This window comes from Equus przewalskii, chromosome 1, assembly GCF_037783145.1.
Source record: "Equus przewalskii isolate Varuska chromosome 1, EquPr2, whole genome shotgun sequence".
NCBI classification, from domain to species: domain Eukaryota; kingdom Metazoa; phylum Chordata; class Mammalia; order Perissodactyla; family Equidae; genus Equus; species Equus przewalskii.
The window spans coordinates 84,026,675-84,049,984 of NC_091831.1; the positions used below are offsets into that span (position 1 = coordinate 84,026,675).

Consider the following 23,310-nt stretch of genomic DNA (forward strand, 5'->3'; position numbering starts at 1 on the left):
CTGACGACCGCGGAGCAGGACCCAGGACTCTCACGGCCCCCAGCAGCTCCCCTCCCTGGCCCCCGCACCCACCACAGCTGTCACTTACTGAATTCCGTGCCTGTCATCTGGGCCAGGATGCGGAAGGAACGCGACTGCAGGTTGGAGGAGCGGCGGGCCCACTCATCGGCCTCGTCCTCCGGCTTGTTCTGGTTCTTGATCACAGCCTGGTACACGGGAGAGGCGCTGTCCACGGCCAGGTCTTTAATAGGAAGGCTCCTGCGAGGCACAAGGGGGCCGTGGGCGAGGGCTGGGCTGCCACCTGCTGCCCACCCTCCCAAGGCCCCACGTCGCATCCCCTTCACACCCCCTGCACCCCCATACCCGTGGTTGGCCCCCCCACTTATCTGAACCCCAACACCCTTTCCCCACTGCCCTCTGAGAGCCTGGGATGAGGGCTCGGCCTGGGTCCTCAGTGCTCAGGGTGGCCACAGTGAGACAGTGCTTCCTCTCACGGAGGGTCAGAGGGCTCGGCTCCCTCCTGCCAGCCACCCCTCCACCCACGCCAACTCGCCAACTCGAGGCACGGCCTGAGGACACCCCCAACCCAGGGCCTGGGTCTCTTTTAAGGGAAGAGGAGGCAGAAGAGTTCTTCTTGAAGCAATTTTGACCTCGCCGAGAGGGCCTTAGTTTGGGGCTGGTGAGGACAGGCCATTCGGGGGACCCAGAGTCTTCCTCAGGGCCGACCCCTCATCCTCCTCACACCTTTGAATCCAAATAGGGAGGTGGCAATGTCGTGCCTACCCCGGAAGAGGCCTGGGGTGCTGGCTTTGCCACAAACAGGCAGGCCCGGCACGGCGGAGGTGGGAGCAACAAGGCATCGCCCACGCGGCCCGGCATCGCCCGCAACAGTGTGGTTTCCGGCCTAGGGGAGCTGCGAGAGGGGCTGCAGGACGGTCACTGGTCCTCTGTCCAGGGCAGCACAGGGCTTCCAGAGGGACCTGGTGACTTTCCCCTAGACTCCCAGGGTCTGGCACATAGTAAGTACTCACAACTTAGCTGAGTGAATGAATCACAGATCAGAGCCAGAAGGGAGCCCAGGGCCCCTTGGGTCCAGTGCCTCCCAGCCCAGATCAGACTGCAGGGCAGGATATAGCAAAAGGTTTTTAGGGGCCCACTCACCCGGCCAGCGAGGGCTGGGGGATCCAGGCCACCCAGGCTACACTCTCAGGAGTCAGAGCAGGCTCGGGTGAAGCTCACAGCAGTAACAGCCTGCCTCCCCAGCCTATGGGCCAGCAGCCCAGCTCGCTCCTCTTACAGATGCTGAAACTGAGGTCCAGAGAGGCCAGCCGACTAGCTCCAGGTTACAGCATGTAGGGGCCCCGCTGAGTTAAAACCCAGACTTCCTGGCTCCCAGCAGTGTCCTTTCCATCAGGCCCTCTGCGGTGACAAGGGCTCAGGAAGGCTGATTCGGCCCCTGGGGCCTTGCACACTCTGGATGCTCCTTGCCCGGAGACTGGCCCAGCCCAGACACTTGCCCCATCCAGCATCCCCCTGCCTGCCGCTATGCCTCTACCTGCCCCCCAGAGGGGCCGCTGGCTGGGAGGAGGAACCCACCCAGGGCCCACGTCTTCTACCCTGTCTGCAAGGAGCTGGATGGAAGAACTGGCCTATGTCCCAGCATTGGTAGTTTCTCAGGATCGGTCCCTTGTGTCTGGCTCAGGGTGGGCTACGACAGCAGAGGTGGAGAAAAGTGACGAAAGGGAACTAAGGTTGGGAGAGGCTGCCCTTCCTTTCCTGAAGGCTCTTCCCTGGCCCAGAGAGCTACAGGGGCTGGCAGCCTACAGTTGGGATCGGTTGGGGAAGACAAGCAGATCCTTCTGGGGTCCAGGCAGGGAGGAGCCTGGGGCTGCCCAGGGAGCAGAGGACAGCATGTCAGTGGGGAGGCCATTTCTGGCACAGGGAGGAGTCCCAAGGGTTCCCAAAGAAGAGGCTGGGTCTTTGGGTAAGGTGTGCAATAGGATGGCACCACCATGACTCCTGCTCTGCTAGGAGGGAAAAGGGAGGACGTGTGGGTTGTGCCCTGGGAGAGGGAAGGTGTGGCTCCACACCCAGGCCTGCCCTTGAGCCGTCTGCAGGGAACGTGAGGTCCAGAAAGCAGACGGAAGGCGTTTGTGGCCACTTCCCTGGCACGGGCCCTTGAGGTGCTCCTCTGTTCCTTCCACTGTTCCAAGGGTTCAAGAAAGCTGCCGGATGGAGTCCCTTGGGATTCCCACTGTTGGCTCCATTTCCCACTATACTGTGCAAAGACCAGGGGCTGGTGTTGCTGCCGTGACAGGGACTGGGAGTCAGATAAAGGAACTGCTGTGCCTTTTGAGTCTCTGGGGCTCAGGGAGAACGCCTAGAGAGAGAGGATGGAACAGGCCCTGCGGCCCACCAGGCCTGAGGCTGCTCTCAGGTGCTGCTGCCTGCAGAGTTTTCTTGCCACCAAAGACACTCCACTGTCACTACAACATCAAGGTCACCTCTGGGCATTTCCTCCAATGTGCACTGCCCCCAAATCTGACTCAGCTCTCGCCTCCCATGGGTGGTCCCGGCAAGTGCTGGCTCCTCCAGATCCATCTTCCATGAGGATTCTGGGGAGGGGCCTCCAAGAGGCCCCCTTATCACCCTCTCCCCTGAATAATGGCCCAGTGTGGATTCTGACATCAGGTCTATGCTGTCCCAGTGTGCAGACAGGAACAGCCGGGGGAGCCCCCACAAAACATGGCAAGGAGAACAGACACCCTCGGCCTTGGGGGGCAGCGTGGGTGCTGGGACTCTCATTTTGTGTCCATAGTGACATGATCTGGGGCAAACCTCAAAAGACAAGTACTTGCCTGTACAGGCTGCAGGGCATGTCATTTGGCTGTGAGGCGGGTGTGAGGAAGAACGTGGACAGAGCCACCGTCCTCAGACACATCCCACCAAACCCATACACCATCCCGAAACCAGACAGACGGACGACGGAACAGACACTGTGGGGTCTACTTACGCCAGCGGCGATGCCCTGCCAAGCAGAGGAAAGCCCAGCAGTGAGTGCGTGTCCATCAAGGGATGGCAGAGGGGCGGCGCACACACAAGGGAGCAGGGTTAGGATCAGAAATGAGTTATGAGAGTGGGGCGCATAAAGAAGGAAGAGAGAGAGAGACAAAAAGAAATCTGTCAGTGAGGAAGGAATCATGGAAATTAACAGCAGAAACGGAGCACCGTATGGCAGAGAGGGGAAGCTCTTACCAGGGCACCACAGCAGCATCAGCCCAGCAGGACTGAGTTAGAAGGGAGGGGGAAAGGACGCTGCTTCCCAGGCACGCAAGGGAAGGCAAAGGCAGGGGAGGGGACAGGAGGGAGATGGGGAGGGTCCTTCGAGAAGCCTAGATTAGATTCATGGTGCATCATGTTAAAAAAAAAATCATGAGCGCCCCAGTGATAACACCAAATAAGAGCAGTCTTTTCCCAAGATGCAGAAAATACAAAGTTAGTGAAGAGGAGTTCTTCCATTATCTTCTATGAACTTTCCTTTGGCGACTGTTACCACTTCTAAGAGCGCACCAAGGACACACGTGGCACACAAATGTTAACAGGAAATCCCGGTTAGCTCTTTGGCTTAGTCAGGCAGCCTTGTTTTTCTGGGTACACATGAGCTAATGGTGGTGTTTTTAAACTTGCATGGTGATATTTTCTGCTTTGAACGGTGGCATTAAATAAATCAACACCAGCCTAAAATTCTGCAAGGAGCTGCTGCCCTGAGTCTCGCCAGTTTGAAACTCCGGGCTCCAGGGCAAGCAGCCTCCACCCCCTGGTGGCCCAGAGGCAGTACTGCGTGCCTGAGAGGGTCCCGCTCCCTAGGAGAGCCACAAGTCTACACAACCTTCCATCCTTTGGCTTCTGGAGCCTGCCCTGTATAACCTGCCCTCATGTCACAGCTACAATGGCTGGGTTCTGGAAAGGCCACACACGATAGGGGTTCTCTAGGACTAACCCCTCTATCCCTCTTACAACATCTGTTTTTCATAGCTCCAAGTCCAACCACCATTTTAAGATTTCTTGCCTTGAGTTGCTGGGGATCCTGACTCAGGGATAAGATGTTGCCCAAAGAGATCATCAGTTAGTTCTCTAATTCAACACTAATGGTATTCTCGAGTAGAAAACAGTAAGAGACTGTGAGTGTGTGTGTGTGTCTCTGTGAGTGTGTATGTCAGTGTCAGAGTGTGCGTGTGAAAGGAAGAAAGAGACCAGAGAGAGAGACAGAGACAGAAAGACAGAAAGAGACACAGAAGGAGACAGAGAGAAAGAGAGTGACAGAGAGAGGCACACATAGAAAGAGAGAATTACAGAGAGATGCTGAGAGAGGGAGAGAGGTCCCCACTAGTGTTTGTACCATTAGTAATTTCACCCACAATGATTTTCGGCCAACTCTTTCCCTACTCAACTCTCAAGTTCCTCAACCATCGCTAACAGGCAAATTCCAGGAACCAAGGCTGTCCTCAGTCCCAGCACCCTGAGGCCAGGCTTCCCTGGGGCAAAGGGAGGAGGCGGGGGCCCAGTCCCGGGTGCTCCCCCAGCTCTGTAGTGGGGCTGACGGCCAACAGCACCATGGAAGAAGGTTGGTCTGGAAGCCCCTTCCCAAACGAGAAACCCAGTGACGTATCTGAATTGCTCTCCTCATTGGAAGAATGCAGCAACTACCCCCCCCCCCCCCCAAGAAGAGCTTAGTTGTGAGAAGACGGGGGTATCCAGAATGTGACCCTGGTTAACAGGATTCCAGAAGTCTCCTTCTAAACCAGCCCCATCATGGAGCCTGGGGAAATGAGGAGGCTGGGAAAAGCACTTGAAGGAACCAGCATATTCTGCATTTCTCCACCCTTCTCCTAAAGCTGACCGTGACATTGATTCTGAAGAGAGAACACCATGTTCTGGAAGGCCCGGGCAAAGGCTGGCTCCCCTCCAAGCGCTGTGCCCTGGGAGGCCCAAGGCCAGGGAGGAAAGCTGGTCCCCGTGGCTAAAGTCTCCGATGGCGCCCAGCGGCCTGGTGGCCTCGCCCGCGCGTGACGAGGCGGGGCCGGTGGCGGAGGCGGTGCGCGAGGAGCCGCGGCGGGCGGCAGAGGGGAGGCGCTTACCCGCTGAAGTCACTGCCCTGGGCCTGCGCCTGCCCGGCGATGGCGTCCATGATGGCATCCTGGGAATACATGCTGATGGGCGTGTTGTACTGCGCGTGGATGATGGTGGCCTTGCCGCCCAGCCCCTTCACCTCGATGGGCTTGTGGGTGGACAGGGCCGAGTCCTTGAGGGCGCTGGGGTTGAAGCGTTCCTGGTAGTCGGCGCTGGGGGAGGGGGCAGGGGAGGGGAAGGAGGGGAAAGGAGAAAAGGGCAACAGGCGGTGTTACAGGGGGGTCAAGGGAGGGCTGGCGGTGGAGGGTGTCGAGAGAGATCTCCCAAAGCCTGATTCCCAGGCAGGCCCCCCAGGCCCCCGACTGCGGATGGCCAGGTCTGGTCTGGAAAATTCTTGGCACCTTCCCTGAGCCGAGCCACGTGCAGAGGTTTTTCTGGCCCATCTCGGCTTTCCCCATCCCTGGAGGCCCCGTTCAGCTGAACCACCTCGTAGGGTCGGCAGGGGGCGCCAGGCATTGACAGCTCTCTCAGCACACCGCGGGAAGCAGAGACAAAACCGGTTGGGGGGCGGAACAGGGGAGGGCACAGGAGCTGGACCAGCGTGAGAGGCAGCAGCAGCCCAAGCTGAGTCGAGAACGCCCCACAGGCCACAAGCAACCCCACTGGGCACCCACGGGGATTCTGAGCTTGCTTCCTCCACGCAGGGGCTCATCCTGCAGGCCACCCCGTTAGTGGCCCCGGCCTCTCCTCCTCCAGATGCTTCAGTGCATGTGCTGCGTCCTCCTTGGAGCAGGGTTCAGGCTGCTCTGGCCCCCTCGAGTCCAACGTGTTGTGTGGCCGCCATTCTCTCCCCATCAGGGCTTTTCTCTTCAACAGGTAGGCGCTCCCCCGGGCAAAGACAAGGTCAGGCGCAGCCCTTCTGAGGGGTCCCACCGCCGCCAGGACAGAAACATCTTCAGGCTCACACAGAACCCAGCGTCAGCAGGCAGTCTCCCCACCGCCCGCCAGAGCCAGCCTGCCCAGTCTTAAGCGGCTGCAGCAGGATGTTGGGAACAGAACGGCGGAGCGGGGCGGCATCAGACAGAGCCCCAGGACCCCTCCCCAGTGCCTCCACTCCATCCTCGCAGCTTCACACACATGCAGGCTCACTCGGGGACACAAATGCACCCCCACTCACACATGCACACACATATACACGTGCTGACACAGGCGCACGCTGCCCGGACCGCTGGACACACAGACGCATGCTGGGCTATGCACACGAGGACACACCCATGCTTCCCATCATACTAACTTGGCTGGAGAGTTGGCTACCACCTAGGGAGGAGAGAAAGAGCAAAGAAGACAGGGCTGTCAGAACGCGGCTCCTGCAGGGAGGTGTGAGCGTCGGCACCATCCTCAGACTGGCCCTTGTGGCAGCAGAGCACCTGGACTGGCTCCGGGTGAGGAAAGTGTGGAGGGAGGAGCGGAAGAGCTCAGAGTCTGATCATGGCCGCCCGGTTTGGGTCAGAGATGCCAACAGCAGCGTTTCCCCCTTGGCAGGTCCACAGAACCCATAGCTTTGCCAGGAAGAAGGATTTTCTTGTCCATCATCTTCATGGGCACTTATGTACCATGTACATGAATCCCCCACATACAACCTGGCTGTAGACCCCAGGAAAGGAAGTTGGAGATGGAGACCGGACCAGCTGTGCCTGCTACGAGAAGGCAAGTGCCTCCTGGCCCGACAGCAGCTCTGGACTAATCCTTGTTTAATGGGGGGCAGTTCCGGGGGGTCTTCTCATTAAGTGGGAATTGCAGTCGTTCGGGGAGGTGTGTGCAGCGGGGTTCCCTACAGCCCCTGGGATCTGCTCTCCCTCCCAAAGGAGGGGCAGGCAGCCCTGGTCACTCCTCCTGGGGCACAGGGGTAGGGGGTCTGTGTAGTCCCCAGTGACTGCCCTTAAAGGCCATGTGGAGAGGCAATGAGGCAGGATGGAGGAGTGGGGAGGCTTGGGGGAACTGTGGGGCCAAGGCTTATAGCAGGAAAGCCCCCAGCCAAGGCAGCTCAGCTTGGACACTACAAGAAGGACCCCACCCCTCATTCTTATCTGAGAGTGAGCCTCCTGGAGCATCATTTCCTTGGGGGAGGGACTGCCTGCCTTAGGTTTCTTTAAATGCAAATTCCTTGCAGGGGCAGACCCCAGCAGCACCTATGGGAGGAGAAAGGATGCAGAAGGTGGCGTTCCTGCCCCCCATTCTGCCACTTTCCCAGATCTGACCACGGTGGGCTCTGGCTGGGGGAATCTGGTCATCCCTTGGCCAGGACCCTGGGGAGCCAAGCCAAAGCCGGGGGGCCCCCAGCCCCAGGCAGCCTCTGCTCAGCCCCAGGCCCCCGTCTCAGAGCTGATAAAATTCCCTCTGTCCTCCCAGCTCAAAATAGCTGCAAGTGGAGCTATATTAGGAAAGGGCCAGCACGGATCTTCCGTTCCTTCTCCATTTTTGGCCAGCGCTGACAGCTGCAGAGTCAGCTTTGCCCTGACCAGCTGTGCCCCCCGCAAAGGGCAGTGTTGGCCTCTGGCCTTCCCTGCCCGGGGAAGCTGGCTCCTTCTTTGTCATTGATTCCTGCCCTCTGCTTCCACCTGAGGACCTGGAGGCTGAGATGCCTGCAGCAGACACAGCTCAGAGAGCGCCCCCGTCTTGGGGAGGATGACCCAAAGATGTATGCCCTGCCCAGGGGCCCTTGCCCCTAGTGACCTGAGGGATATGGCCCTTCAGTGCCGGCCCCAGAGAGGATGAGGAGAAGAGAGCTACGAGGATGCTCAGGCCTGGCTGGTCCTACACCCCCCTGCTCCTCTCCATTCCTCCAGCGAGAATACAGGCTGCCCAGAGAGTGAGCAGCAGAAGGAGCTGCCTTTTGGAGCCAGACAGGACAGAGTTCAAATCCTGACCCTTTCTTCCTAGCACTGCCACTGTCTCACCCTCCATCTCCTCACTCATAAAATCAAGACGGCATTGCCCACTGCACAGATGGGGTGTGCAAACTGAACAGAATCCCCTAGACATGGGTTCCGTGTGCAACAGAAGGGCACAGGGATTAGCAGTGGCCAACCCTGTCCCCTGGGAGCAGCTAGACACTTAGTGAAGGTGGTGTCCTCAGCACATCAGAGGCTGCCCCTTGCTGGCCTGGAGGGGGACCGCAGCATCAGCCTCCACTGTGGATGAAGCAACCAGCATGCTCCCTCCCTAGCCCATCGCCCAGAGGAAACTGCTGGACCCGCTGCTCTGAGTGCCAGAGAATAATTCAACACTTGTCAGGTTGTGAGAAGTCCCTATGCCAGCGGAGGGCACCACGGAAGTCGTGGGAGGCCGGCGTGGGGCTGGCCCCTGACTTCCCCGGGCAGGTATGTAGGTCCCTATCTCCATCCAGGGAGGAGTCAGGCCGCCCCGGGTGTATTCCTGTCTGCCACTGGTTAGCTGTGTGACTTTGGGAAAATTACTCACTCTCTCTGGGCTTCTATTTCCAGCTGTAAAACGGGGGAAATGATGCCCACCTCGGAAGTTGCTGAGAGAGTTGTGTTAGATAACACTTATGAACTGTTAGCCACCCTAGACTGAGGGCTCCGTTAAGGGAGATGGTACCACCACAGCAAGTGGGCCTCGGGGAGGTCCCAGTCCACCAGGGGGTGACCTTCCTGCCAGGGGCCAGTTCCAAGAGGCCCAGGAAGAGCTACCAGCCCATCCGAGGCAGGAGAAGGAGGCCATTTCTACTCTGCCCCTCCCTGAGTTTTCTGGCAGAAGCTCCTTGCTGGAAAGAGCCCGGGGCTATCTGGCTCGGCCCCCATGGTCCAGGGAAGCCAGGGCGCTGGGGCTCAGACCGTGGAGGGCCCAAGGCCAGCTTCACTCAAGACCCAGAATCAGCTGGGGGATCTGAGGAAGCCGGAGATCCCCAGGGGAGCAGTGAGCTGGCGCCCGGTACCTCCCGTGGCAAGAGCAGAGGAAGGGCATGGGCGGGGTCAGTCTGACCCCTTGGTGTACCAGCTGTGAGACTCGGGCAACGCTGACAGGAGCGTGCAGCGAGTGCGCCAGAACAGAGCTCAGCACTGTGCACGTGTTGTCTCATTCAGTCGGCCCAGTAGTCCTGAGACATGGACTGTCCGTGTCCATGTGCAGAGGAGGAGCCCTGAACCCCTAACCATGGGGCCATGTTGCCTTGACTCAGCCTGCTCTGATGGAGCACACAGATAATATACCAACTGCATGGTGCATGGTAGGAGTTACAGTGCGATAAGTGTGAACGACTTGGAAGCTAATACGTGCCCTACTTGGGGGCTCCCTCCCCTCAGCCCCACCATGGTGCCCACCCCAGTTCCAGTTTGTTTTAACTCCTTGCAGAGTCCCACCAGCTAGATTGGGGGGGATGAGGGGTGGGCTGCTGTTCCCCTGCACAGTCCCTTTCTCCTCGGGGTCCTGCTTCCTTGCTGCCCCACCCTAGCCAGGGTCAGTCCTGCAAGTCCACCTCCCTCACATCATTGCTGAGTCTCTCTGCACCCAGCTCGGTGCTTCCTCCTCCAGGCAGCCTTCCCAGACCACTCCCAGCCCTAGACAACTTGCCCTCCCACCTATCTAATTCTTCCTTGCTTCTGCCTCATGGCTCCCAGAGGTATAGGGACCAGCTTGTCCCCTGCCCTAGAGCTCCTGGAGACAGCAGGCTTTGTCCTGTCCTGGAGGGTGGCCTGGTTTAATAGTTTTGTGGGTCAGAGTCTCTTGCATTCAGGCCTGGCTCAGCACTTAGTAGCTGGACAGTTAGACGTCAACCGAACCTTCTCTGAGCCTCAGTTTCCCCTTCTGCAAAATCCGACACGTCACCCAGGGTGGTATAAAGCAATGATGCACCTGCTTCATGGCAAATGTCAATAGGGTCATTGCGTTCATTGCCCTTCTCCTGCCCTGCCTCCTGGGCTTGGGGCCGGCCAGATGGAGGCCAGCTTCTCGCTCTGACCACCTGGCCAGGCCTCTCCTGAGCACTGAGGACCCAGGCGGCCCCAGCACACGAGTGGAAGCTGCGGGCCCGTTACCTACCCTCCTGGGAGCGCAGCACCCGAGGCCTTCCCTCGGAGGCTCAGCTGATACGTCTGAGCCATCTCCCTCAGGGTCTGTGCGGAGTACAGCCCAATGGGGTTGTTGTACTGCCTGGGCCGGCTCGAGCCCCGCGCTGCTGTCGGGCTGAGCGAGTCCAGGGCCCCCTCCAGGCCGGGCGTGGCCCCCGGGCTGCCCCGTGGAGGGCCGAGCGCAGAGACCCCCGTGTGTGGGGAGAAGACGGAGGGCTGGGAGCAGGAGGAGCTAACGGTCGGCCTGAGCTCCGGGGTGCCCGGGGTGCCGTTCGTGTCCAGAGCAGGGTCCTGGCCCAGGGTGGCCGCCATGCAGGGAGAGAGAAGAGAGCAGTTAGAGGCCACGTGCATCCCAGCGCTTCTGCATGGACCTGAGACAGAGGGGTCAGTGCGGCACCCTGCGGCCCGCCACCCCGTGGCCCAGAGCTCGGCCCCTGGAACAGAAGGGCCTCATTAGGAAGAGCGGGGTGGGCACACGGCTCCAGCCCCGCAGCTGGCCTCTGCTTGGACAAAATGCACAGCCCCACACAGAAAGCCAAGCCAAGCCAGCCTGCCTGCAGGGCTGGAGAAGGGGGGCGCTGTGGGTCTCAGGGTGTGGGGGGAGCCGCCTCTGTCCTACATCTGTCCCCCCTTCCCCTGAGCAGGGGCACCTGGTGGGCATGGCCCAGCCTCTTGCTCTACTAACCCCACACTAAAATGTCCCCACATGGTCAGTGAGAGGGGACACTCCCCCCCCGGGCTGGCAGTGGACAGGCAGAATGGAGGTGCGGGAGGGGAAACTGAGGAAGTAGGGGGCTGACATTTGGTTCCCTCAGCCTTTCTCTGCAGCTTCTCCCAAGCAGCCCTCTGCCCCCTTCCCCAATCTGTCACTAGCCCCATCCCCTGTCAACCTCTTCCTCTCCCCTCTCCCCACCCTGCCCATCACCCACTCTGCCCCTCTGGAAAGACCAGGGTCAGTATGAGGTCATGAGGTGGGGAGTGGGCCCCTGCAGGAGTGGTGGGTGGGCCTTGCATGCCTTGGGCATATGGGGATGAGCTGCCCGGAGGGAGCTGGGAAGGGGCCGGGGCTCCACCTTCCCCCTGGGCCGGCCTCTCGGCCACTACCAGCACTTCTGCTTGGGCTACAGGGGTGGGCAAATGGCAGGTGAAATGGGAACCAGAGGGAGAGATGCTATGTCCGAGGAGGAACCTGGAGGGCCAGCAGGCCCCTCCATGCCTGGGAGTCCTCCTGGGGTGACTGGCTCAAGCTGGGGCCTCCAACTTTCAGGCCACAGTCACTCCCCTCCCCGTGCCTCAGGAGGATGAGGGTCAGAGCCCTTGGGACACTTGTCCCCCCTGGCTGGGAGGACGGCCCCCTCCTAAGAACACAGCTGCCTAAGCCAGTATCCCGTCAGCCCAGCACACAGGCAGGGTCCCCCATGCTCAACACTTCATGGGGGCTTGGACGCCCTTGCCCGAGGGCCTGTCCCACCTCCCCGGGGTCAGCCGTGGCAGAGGCAGGGCTGGGGCAGGGCTGACCCCGCCACCTCGCCCCAGTTGGGCCAGCCAAGGATCAGGCAGGCAGATGGGGACTGCACCCCAGGAACCACCCAGAGAGTGGAGCCTGCCACCGACAGTGGCACCTACCTTCTGGTGTGGGATCACCGGCAGAGGGGACTGGATCGGAGGTGCTGTCGTGGAGATGGGAATAGGCCGCTTCGACCTGGAGAAACCAGAAGTGGGACCGAGTGAAGACAGTTGCCCCTGGGGCTGGGAGCTCCTGCCTGGGCGGGGAGGCGAGGGGAGAGCAATGAGTGCTGGGGAGCAGGTCAGAGGGCCCGAGGCCCACTGTCCACTCCATGGCATCAGTGTCCCCAGGAAGGCACTGGGCCTGACCAGGATGGAGAAATCATGGCCCCCAAGCACTTTGCAGCCATGGGCCTCTGCTAGGTCCTTGGGAGGCTGCCTGGGTAAAGAGGAAGCAGGAAGACCCTGGCTTCCAGGCCCAGCTGCCCACACCCTGGCAGCCCCGTGACCACCCACTACCCTCTCTGAGTCTCCTCTGGGAAGTGAGGCACGGATGTGGCAGGTGCTTGACAACAACTCAGGCCTGGTCCTTCCTCTGGTCCAGGCTGTCCTCACTGCCCTGCCAGGTCTGGTAGTGCAGGGCTGGGCCCATGTGACTGCTGCTGGATGGCCGGTCCCTCTCTCAGACCCCTGAGGCCCACACGCCCGCCGCCCCCCTGCTCTGGAGAGCTCCCACCTACTTCTGCAGCGTGAGGCTCAGGTTGTAGCTGGCAGACTTGATCTTGTTCTGGGCCTCCAGGTGGGTCATGGTGTCTGTGTTGACGCCGTCAATGGCCACCACGAGGTCACCCTGGCTGAGCTGGGACTGGGCGGCCTTGCTGCCCGGCGTGATCTGAGAGGATGGCAGATGAGGGGGTGAGCACGAGGAGGGTGGGCCTGAGAATGGAGCAGTCCTCAGGGAAGTCGCCTGGATCATCCAGGAGAGGCCTGCCTTTGTCTCTCATTCCCCATGGCCAGTGCCTGCTGCTCGCCAAGCCTGGTTCCTCTTGCCGGCACACAGCCACCACGCTTCCTAGTGCTTTGTACCTGAGTGTGGCTATAGGACTAGCTCTGGCTGGTGGAATGTGGGTGGAGGCAGTGCATGCCACTTCCAGGCCTGCCCCTCCAACCATCCTTGCTATCCTGCACTCTCTCTGTTCATCGGCTCACGGGATGCAGCCTTGGATAGCCAAGGAGGATACCCAAGCCGCTAACTGGAAGGGACCTGGATCCTGGAGTCCCTGCTTGGAGGAGAGATGATTAAGGAGCACTACATTGGATGTTGCATGAGTGAGAAATAAACTTTCGTCGTGCTTAAGTCACGTGCTTAAGTTGGGGGCTCTTACACCAGTTAGCTTGCTGTAACACCTGCACCCCAAAAACCCATGGAGCAGGAGGCTCCGGGAGGGAGGGGATACGCAGGAGCTAAGACAGCACCACCACAGACACACCGCCAGGCCAGCAGGCAGGACAGAGGCACCCTCACAAAGCATCCTGGGTGAAGTGCCCAGTGCTACAAGGGAGGGGTGCAGAGGGCTGGGGGAGCAAGGTCGGCTGTGACATAGGGCCGAGCTCAGTGCTCTGTATTTGGCTTCATACTTCCAGATTTTCCCTGGGGCCGGTTCCCAAACCCTGCACCCTAATCACATCACAGAATGTTAGAATCTGGGGGCCCCAGTGCCAGTGAGATCACACGGAACGCCATGGATCCTCCATGCCGGGAGTAGCCCATGCAATGTCAGGAAAGCCACACTCCCAGGGACATTACTTGGGATGTCATGATAGCTCAGACTCCACTCCCGATGATGTGATGCACAGTGCCAAATTCTGCACACCCAGCCCCCAGTAATAGCACACTGAGTGCCATGGTGGGCCCCCCCTGCAGTGACATCACATGAAATGCAAAATTCTGGAGGGCCTAATGACATCACCTAAAATAGCTTGATGGCTGGCCCCTAGTGACGTTACCTGGAATGTGACAAAGCCCCACCCTTAAAGATGTCTCATGGAATGTCATGGAGACTCTGGCCCCACCCCCCTGTGACATCACATGGAATATCATGCAACCCCCACCTCCTGCTGACATCACACAGAATGACTTGATGACCTGGCCCTCGTGACATTGTGTGGAATCCCCCCGTGACATCACATAGAGTGCCATGCAGGCCTCGCCCAGTGATGTCACAGGAAGGAGGAGCCTCTGGGAGCCACCCCCACGAAGCTGTGACTGGAGGAGGGCTCTTGGCTTTTCCTTCTCAACGTGTCCACCAGCCAGTCCTCCTGGCTTCTCTGGGCACATCCCAGTCACCTTCCTGGCTATACCCCAGAGACAAGGCCCGCTCCTAACTCTGGAAGAAGCCATTTTCTAGCCAAGGCCCAGGGACCATCCTAGAAGGAGCCCGGAGAGGACCTGGGGACAGTCCCATACCCTGGATGCCAGGCCTGGGTGGGCCTCTGGCCAGGCCCTGGGCTTCCAGACAGGGATGGAAACCTCCTGCTAGGCCCCTTGCAGGGCTCTCCCATCCAAACCAGGGCCCGTGCAGTGACCAGGCTGCAGCCCATTCCAAGAGGAGGGCCAGGAACCGCACGTGCTAACCGAGAATAACAGCAAGACCAGGGGAGCCCTCGCCAGTCACCACTGACCCGTCATTTCAGCCCCAGGGACTTCTTAAACACTGGCCACCTTGTGCCCACAGCAGCCTCCCCTGGTCCCTAAGTCTGCTGAGACGAGGCAGGAACAGCAGAGAAGCAAACCCTTGGATTGCCAGGAAGCCACGTTGTCTGCCCGTAGGGGCATCTTGGAACTACCCAGGTCTTCTCAAAATACACATTGCCCTGACCCCTGCATTCATGGCTGTAGGGAGCCGCTGCTAAGGGCGGGAGTGTGTTGCTTCCTTTGATTTAAGGAGTTGAGCAAAGGATGAAAAACAACAACCAAGAAAAACAAAACTCTTTCTAACCTGAGAGGGGACCCCCGAGGGCAAGCCGAGCTGGCCGGCAGGCCTGTCCCACAGAAAATCGCGTTTCACTACCCCTCTGGCCTCCCGTTCGGGCCTATGCTATCCCCAACATTTAGTACAGACATCCTCAGACACAGAACAAGAAAGAATTCCACAGCGAACACTCAAACACCCACTGCAGAGGCTCCACGGCAGCGTGTCACTCAGCTTGCCGTAACACACATCTATCCTTCTCTCCAGCCGTTGACCCATCTTATTTTTGAAGCATTTCAGAGAAAGTGGCAGACCGGTGTGCTTCCATTCAGGAGGACGTGTGCAATGCCTCTGCTGTCCTAGCGAACTGCCCACAGGGCTCCTCACACCAGGGCTTGCCCACGCCAGAGCACCCCACACCAGGGCACCCCCACACCAGGGCACCCCTGCACCTGGGCTCCCCCACACTAGGGCTCGCCCACACCAGGGTGCCCCACACCAGGGCACCCCCACACCAGGCCTCACCCACACCAGGGCTCACCCATGCCAGGGTGCCCCCACAACTGGGCGCCCTCACACCTGGGCACCCCATACCTGGCCTCCCCCACACCTGGGTGCCCCATACCAGGGCTCACCCACACCTGGGCGCCCCCACACCTAGGTGCCTCCACACCAAGGTGCCCCATACCTGAGCTGCCATATACCAGGGTGCCCCACACCAGGGCTCCCCCACACCAGGGCTCCCCAAGACACTTCTCCACCACCCAGAGAGGAAAGGCACTCCCCTGCAGAGGGAGCTCCCAGGCAGGGCTGACACAGGTGGAAGGGTGGGCCTATTGCCTGCAGAGGTGACGCCCGCCAGGCAGGACCAGAGTTGTGTCCAGATCATGGATGACAGTATGAGCAAGGACACCAGAATGACATCCAAGACAGGCTGGGCCAGATCAGCCAGGGCAAGCCGCAGGGCCCTGGGGCCTCTGGAACGTCCTCCCTGAGGAGCTGCCCTGGGGACGTCTTTCTCCCTTAGGCATGGGCGAGCTGACCCCAGTCCTCCCCGCTGGCTCTCCTGCTTTCCCCTGGCCTGGCTCTCCCTCATCCTCAGGTATGGACTGGGGTGATCCTTGTTCCTGGGGAAGAGCTCAGCCTGCCCTGGGCCGGGTCAGTATCCAAACTTCCTGGGGAGCCGCCGAGCTGGCTCCCGCCTGCGCCTGGCGCCTCCGCTCCTGCACCTGTGTCTGCCCGTCAGCGCTCAGCTGGCCTGGACTTTGGCTGCCCTGAGCCAGGCCCATGCCCTCTCAGGCTGTAATCCTCTTGAAGAGGGGTGCTCTTCTGCTTCTGCCCAGGTCTCCTTAGAGAAGGGACCCTAAGGAGGTCACCCCCGCCTGGCCTGAGGGCTGTCAGATCCGCTCGCTCCAGCCTGCCCAACAGAGGGATGGGGCCCCCCTTGAATCCCCTGGTCCAGAGCCCAGCTGATGAAGAGGGAATCCAGGCATGCTATACCCATGTCGCTCTTGTCTGGCTCTCTACAGGCCCCCCTTCCTTGTCCCAGAAAGGACGCAAAGTGGCCAGATCCTTGGAGGATTTTTTTTTTCCTTAAAGTCTTTCTATGCCCTTTTGAGCATTGGTAATGATCGTTTCATTTCATTCCCACTTCACTTTTCAGGCTTCTGCAGTTACCAGCCCCCGCAACTGGGACCCCACCCGTGGGCAGAGCTCGAGGACTGAAGGCCTGTTTCAGAAGCTCCCTAGGACGGGCTCTGGGTGTTTGGCACCAAGATGGCCGCCCAGCCCCCAGGAGTCCTTCCTTCTTGCTGGGCCGTGATTTAGGGCACCCCAGAGAGGGCACAGGAATAGCTGGCGCCCAGGAGCAGCTGTGGCTCCAGTGACGTGTGGGTGTCTGGGGGCGGGGTGGGGGGGAGGAAGCACAGCAAAGAGCACGGACTCTGGTCTGAGCCAGACCCGAGGTTACAGGGCCCGGCTGCATGACCTCCGTGTAAAGACAGCACCAGTGCCCTTCTCCCGGGATTGCTGTGAGGATCCCGTTATTAAATAGGGTGTCTCATGAGGAGGGTGCAGAGCTCAGAAAGTTTCAGGGAAGCTCCCAACTGAGGAGGCACAGGGGCTGCCCCAGCCCCTCCCCCCGGAGGTGCCAGAGAGGCCAAGGCTAGGAGGTACATCCTTCGGCTCCACCAGAAATAAGATCCAGAGCTGGCAGAGAGTGGGTGACAGGGGCCAGCCCCAACTGACCAGTCCTGAGCCAGCCTGCTGTCTGTCCCTAGAGCGTCAGCTGGAGGGGAGAGGACTTCTGTCCAGGGTCCCAGGGCAGCAAGGCGCCGGCCAGGACTCACCCATGCCCTCAGCTCCTATTTCCCCAGCTCCCCAGCAGCAAAGGGGCTGCCGGGCTCCACAGAAGCTCCCAGCCATCACTCCCTGTGCTCAAAAACCAGACGGGCCCCACCTTCCTTCCCTTCTAGATCTGCCAGGGTAGGTGTGGCGGGGGATGGGGGCAATGGCAGGTAGCAGATGCTATGGACTGTGCAACTTCCAGCATCTCCTTCCAACCCTCCCAGGCTGACCACCCCAGGGGATTTCCTGTGGAGCCCTAAGTGCATTTAACATTGTGGGATTAAATTACCATCATGCCCTGCTCCACTCCTGTCCCATCTGGCCTCCCCTGGGGCCTTGCTCCAACCCTCAGCCTCTCACTGGAATCTTCTGTCTCCCCACGGCTCCACTCCCCAACCCCATCCCGGCCGATAAACAATCCAGAGTCTTGTCTATGCTCCAAAAGCGTCTCTTTGCACAGAGGGTTTTTAGGGCAGTAAAAATACTCCGTATGATACAGTAACGGTGGACACATGTCATTACACGTTGGTCCAAGCCATAGAATATGCAACATCAAGACTGAACTCTAACATAAACTATGGACTCCGGGTGGTAATAAAGTGTCAGTGTAGGTTCATCAGTGGAAACAAAGTACCACCCTGGTGGGGGATGATGGTAGTGAAGGAGGCTGCGGACGCATAAGGGCAGGAGGCATTCTAGAAATCTGTACCTTCCACTCAATTTTGCTGGGAACCTAAAACTGCTCTAAAAAAAATTGTCTTTAAAAAAAAAGCCTCTCCCTCTCCTTGTCTTAGCTGCTCCAACCGGCTCCTGTCATGTTTCTCTCCCTTTCTTCCCCTCCAGGCTTCTCCAAGAAGTGACCAGCAGGTCCTGCCCCTGCTCTCTCCCACCCCTCCTACACCCCAGCTGTCTGGCTTTGCTCACCAGCACTCCACACATACCAGTGACCTCTCTAAGCCCAAAGCCACGGGTCACTGGTCCCCTCGCTAGCTGACCAGACCCTTCCCTGGCCTTCCGAGTCTCTCTCTTCTCCTCTTGTGCAGGCCCACATTTCTGTCTGTGTCCTGGATGTCACCAGTAGAATGCTCCCATGGGCACGTCACTCTCTCTGGGCCCCAGAGAGCACTGGGACATGGCAAAGTCAGCTTTCTGCCTCTTAGGATGGTTCTTGAGCAGAGGCGGAATCTGGCTCCGAAGGTGTGGAGAAGCTGTGTTTGGGAATAGGAGGGCCTGGGGTGGGGGCCTTTGCAATCATGGACAGCCCCTAGATGTGAGGGGACCACGTGGCGAGGGACGGAGACACAGGGAACTGGGGAGACATCTCCCTGCCTGAGGGGCTGCCCCAGCACGGCCCAGCAGATGTCACTCAGGGAGCCCTGCTCTGCTCCCACTTGCTGTTGGCCTACAGCGCCTGCAGCTCCAGGAGTCCTGGGCTGGCCATGAGGTTGCCCTTGTCCTGTGTCCTGGCCCAGCGCCTTGGAGAGTCCATGCCCCAGGACCCAGCCAGCCTCATGCCCACTCCCTTCAGGGCCCTCAGGATCAGGTACAGCTCTGAGCCCCATGGAGGGGACGCGTGCTGAGAGAGGGCCTGGCCAGGGACCTCTAAGAACGCCTTCCTGTCGGTGTGCCTCTGTCCTGTTATCCTCCCCATTCGTTGGTTCGGGGGGGCCCTCCGGAGGCTGGCCTGACCTTCAGCGTGGCTATAAACAGCGTGGCCTGTCAGCACTGCGAGGCGCTGCCCTAGAAACAGCACGATGGCCTCGAAATTCCAGGAATCTCCAGCACAGTCACCCCAGAATAGCCGTGGGCTGTCCCCCTCCTCCTCCCCAGGGACCCTCTGTCCTCTGCATCCCCCCGGTGGCTAGGAGAGTCCGATAAACTCTGGAACCACAAACAGCACAGGGGCAGAGGCCTCTGCACTGGTGGGTGAGGCCCTAAGGGGTAGAGACTTTGGGACAGAGACACAGGCCCCCTCTGGGTCCAGGCCCAGCCCCACAGCTCCCCCATCCTCACAACCAGCCTCTGCGGAAGAACAGGTGTCAATATCTCCTAAGTGTGTGTGAGAAAGCTCTCTCGCACATGTGCTGTCGGGAAGGCCCTGTCCCCAGTGTACAGATGAGAAAACCGAGGCTGAATAGGCGAACTGACTTTTCTAAGGTGACACAGCTGTGAGCAGCTGAGTTGAACAGAAGCACATCCGTCTTCAGTAAAGAGGGTCGAGACCTGCACCAGGGGGCAAGGCCCAGACGGTGGCCCCAGCCCCTGGCCTAGCCCCTCCAACAGGCGTGGGAGCTGGCCTTTGGAGCCCCTCCCCCACTTCCTGGAGGACGGGCTGGGGTTGGGGCAGGGTGGGGGTGAGAGGGCAGCTCATATTGCAGGCCCTGCCGCACCTGTCCAGGATAAATAAAGGCATTTCCCCTCCACCCTCCCGGTCTCCCTCCTGAGCCCACTTCTCTGAGGACCCACAGAGGGAGACACACTGAAGGCAGGCCTGGAGGGGCTGCAGCTGCCCCAAGGTTGATTCTGTGGGGCCGGTGAGCAGGTGGGGTGGGTATGGGAGCCACCACCCAGCCTGCAGGTGGCTGGCCTTTTTACAGGAGAGGCTGTAGCCTATGCCTGCAGCTGACAGGGCCAGGCCCCACTCAGTGCTCTTCTGCTAGTCCCCACCCAGAGGGGTGAGGGGGCAGGCGTGGGAGTTAGGGGTTACCAAGGACACAGGAGCTCACAAGCAAACTCGAGCCTCAGTTTGCCCAGCTCTGAAGTGTGATGGTAATTCCAGGCCTGCCTGCTGTGCATGTCCCTGGGGGTGTCGGCCCCTGCGGAGAATGAGCAGGCTCTGCCCTCACCCATCCCCCACTGCTATATGCCACGACTGCCCTGTTGCAAAGGCACAGGCCAGGATGCTGGAGCATCCGCCGGCCCGCAGTGGGAAGCGGGGCATGGCTGAGGTAGGAGTAGGGCTCCTCCAGAGAGCTCTGGCCCTGCATCCTCCCTGGGGGAGAAGTTCCTGGTGCAGAAGGGTCTTAAAGGCCCCAGCAGGAGATCCCACAGCCTGAGTGTCCCGGGGCCTGCCTGGCCAGCAGCACTAAGTCTGGACGCCGGAGCCCAGGGTATCAGCGGCCCACCAGAGGAATTTATCCAGAGGCCCCAGCATCCAGTCCAGCTTGCTCCATGGCCTTGGCGATTTGGGGCTGAAGGAAGCTGAGAGGCCATTATGCCCATCCCCCGATGCCCTGCCTGAGCTGCAGGTTCTATTTTTAAAAGCTCCCCCCTAGTCACTGGCTCCAGCACATCCCAATACACCCCCTCCCCGCAGTGAGGACATTCTTCCTGCTGTCTAGCTTAAGGCCTCTGTGCTGCAATTTAAGCCCTGGGCCGGCTGAGGCCAGGTGGCGCATAGACCCTGGGTGAGGTAATTGGCTATCCTGGGTACCACTGAGCCGGGGGGCTAATTTCCATTTGCAAGGATGGGGCAGGAGCATCAGCAGGAGGCCTTGAGGATGGTGGGGCCGGGGGATCTGGGCCCCATCCCAGGTGTGGGAGGCCAGAGGACCCATGAGGGTGAGGGTGGGTGGCCCACCTCATACAGGGTGGAGACCTGCAAACCTGGGGATGGGGAGGGCACAGCCTCCTGGGGAGGGCAGCATCCACTGGGGCACAAATGCCCGTGTGTCACAGATCATCGGGCAGCATGTGCAAGGCTCTAGGTGTCCTTTTAGTGCTGGACCCTGCAGTCTGCAGGGTAGCGGGTCTGGAGGGGTGGAGACTCGGTTTAGAATGAGCCAGATTTCCAGCAGGAGGTTGGAAGACAGGGGCTTTTCCCTGGACTGGAAGGCCAGCACCCTCCCTGGAGGAATGTGGCCTCTGTGGCTGTTACAGGGCTCCCCTGAGTGGGGCTTCTCCTTCCTGGGGTCCCCCCAAGTGCCCATGTCAGGTTCCACAACCAAGCCTTCTCCTCCAGTGGGGATATTGTCTCCTGCCCCCTCTGCCAAGCGCCTTTCAGGCCTTCCCTGGCTGTCCACCTCGGTGACCCCCTCCCCCCACCCCAAGGCAGGTCTGTTCCTCTAGAGAAGGAATGGTCTTCCTGTCCCCAGGTGGGCAGCAACCCAGACACGGCCGCCCACCCATCATGCTCCAGTGACAGCCAGGGCCCCAGCCTGCCCACTTGGCCCACACCAGCTCTGCGGGGGCTCAGCCTCAGCCTCGCCCCACCAGGCAGGGTTTGTCTCTGTCCTCACACACCTCCAGTCCACCCTGAGCCCGGGGCCTCCAGCCCCAGCTCTGCCGGACTTGCTGGGGAATCTGTTTACCGGACAGATATCGGCCAAGCACATACTGTGTGATGGGTGTTGGTGCTGGTGACACAACGGTGGTTAAAACAAAGTCCCTTCCTCTCCAGCAGATCCAGCTCCTCACCTCTCTGGGCTTGAGTGTCTCCAGCCGGGCAATAGAGTCACTCAGACAACCTCCAATTTTCTGTGACATCCCCGTCAGGCAGTGCTGTGCCCCGACCACAGACACTGCAGGACACATGGGCTGTTTCCCCAGGTGAGCAAGGGGAAGGAGACATGAGACAGGCGGGCAGAGCGGCCTTGGGTGGATGGGTGGGGGGTCGGGCAGGTGAGGGAGGAAGGCCCAGCCCCACAAGGCCAGCACGGGGTCCCTGGCGGGCCCAGGAAGGTGGAGGGAGGAGGAAGCTGTTATCAGGAGTCTGGGATGGAGCGGGTGCTGGAGCCCAGCCCAGGCCAGCCCTGAGCCCCGACGGCACGGCAGCCGATGTCAACAGTCTGTCCATCTACCTGTCCACCCGCCTGTCCCCAGCCCTCTCCATGCCAGGAGTGCTCTCTGCCCAAAGTGGCTGCCAGCTTCCAGGCAGACGCTCCAGGCTTAGGGGCACCTTGAGCCCACCTTCCAGGATAAGGGCTTGGGAGGGTACTGTGCGCTCTGTCCACCTGCCTACCCGCCCTGCAGACTCAGCACTTCCCTCTCTGCTCAAAGCACCCTCTGCTTGCCCAAGTTTCACCCTCAGCAGGCTGGCCAGCTCAGCTGGGCAACAGCTGTGGCCAAGACCAGGGGCCTGTGGCCAGCAGCATTCAGTCAGGTCCAGTCCCAGACCCCAGCCCCGGGTTGGGGCATGCTCTGCTTTCCGAGAGCCTTGGGAAGGACAGATGGACAGAGGCGCGCCCGGTCCTCTGAGCATGCCCCGCGCCTGCAGGTGCCAGGCTGTGGGCAGGGCACACTCACCCGGGAGATAGTGAGCGGCATGTTGAAGTCCTTGCCGCCCTGCAGACGGAAGCCCCAGGGCCCAGGCCCGGTCAGGGTCACACTGTAGGACATGCTGGTGCTGACAGCGGCGGCCTCTGTGGACAAGGGGAGAAGAGGGGAGTGAGAGAGCCCTCATGCACCGGCCTCCCCAGCCCGCACCCCGGCCCTGCCCCGACCCTCAGCCTTGCCTGCTCCGTCCCCTGCTGCCTGGCCAGGCTGTGTGGAGCTCCTCAGAGCCTCCTAAGAATAGCTGGGAACGAATGCCATGGACACTGATATGGGCCCTCTGCCGCGCCCATAAATGGACTGTAACCCTACACTGTGCCCGCCCGCCACGGCCTCCCAGCCAGTCCACCGTGACTCACGCCTCTAATATAGCCCCTGGGGAGGGCTGTCCGGCACCCAGTATCCCCCCAGGGGGCAGGATAGGGGGCTGGCCAGATCAGTGATAGTGCTCTTGTCCCCTGCTCTCCTCTCCTTGCTCCCTCTGCCCTCTGGAGAGCCCAGATGTTCTCTCTCTCTGCCCGGCCACACCTACCCCTTTGTCCAGAAGACTGTGGCTGAGCATCCTTGAGCAAGAGCTCTGTCACGTGCATCTTTCCTTCCCTGTGCTCCCTGGTGAGGACCCTGAGGTTGTGCCTTATCCACTATGGAGCCCTGCTGGTGCCTTGGACTGAGCTGAGCCTCCAGCTGGTCTGGACAGAGCTTCAGCTCAGGAGACCAGCAATTGACCCAGGGTTGTCCAGCCACAAAAACGATCATAATGAGAGCAGCAACCGGGCACAGCCAAGCTCAGCTCTGGGCCCTTCATGCCATTATCCTTTCAGATCCTGAGAGGCTGCTGCCTCGGCCCATGGGAAACAAGGCTCAGAGAGGTTAAGTGACTTCTCCAAGGTCACACAGGAAGTAAACCCAGGCCACGCTGGGGACTCGTGCCAGATAATGAGCTCCCAGTGGCTGCAGGCACCTCCCAATGCCCAGACCCGGCAGAGGTGGGGGGACCA

The 23,310-nt window shown here is 60.2% G+C and overlaps 1 protein-coding gene across 8 annotated transcripts in view; it reads right to left on the reverse strand.

Moving 5' to 3' along the window:
- Positions 1 to 22,683, reverse strand: part of LDB3 (LIM domain binding 3) — a 60,269-nt gene extending 37,586 nt beyond the window's left edge. For 3 of the 8 annotated variants that reach the window (XM_070569521.1, XM_070569498.1, XM_070569532.1), the window contains exons 1-7: positions 22,495 to 22,654; positions 22,286 to 22,401; positions 12,464 to 12,615; positions 11,844 to 11,919; positions 6,425 to 6,447; positions 5,139 to 5,342; positions 89 to 258 (exon numbers count right to left, since the gene is read on the reverse strand). In XM_070569521.1, the coding sequence (XP_070425622.1) occupies positions 89 to 258; positions 5,139 to 5,342; positions 6,425 to 6,447; positions 11,844 to 11,919; positions 12,464 to 12,615; positions 22,286 to 22,378 (718 nt within the window). In that variant the 5' untranslated portion in view covers positions 22,379 to 22,401; positions 22,495 to 22,654. Of the gene's footprint in view, positions 1 to 88; positions 259 to 3,013; positions 3,029 to 5,138; positions 5,343 to 6,424; positions 6,448 to 10,188; positions 10,509 to 11,843; positions 11,920 to 12,463; positions 12,616 to 22,285; positions 22,402 to 22,494 lie in introns of all 8 variants that reach the window. The other 5 variants (XM_070569515.1, XM_070569494.1, XM_070569508.1 and 2 more) reach the window with 4 other exon arrangements.
- Positions 22,684 to 23,310: the final 627 nt, after the last annotated feature.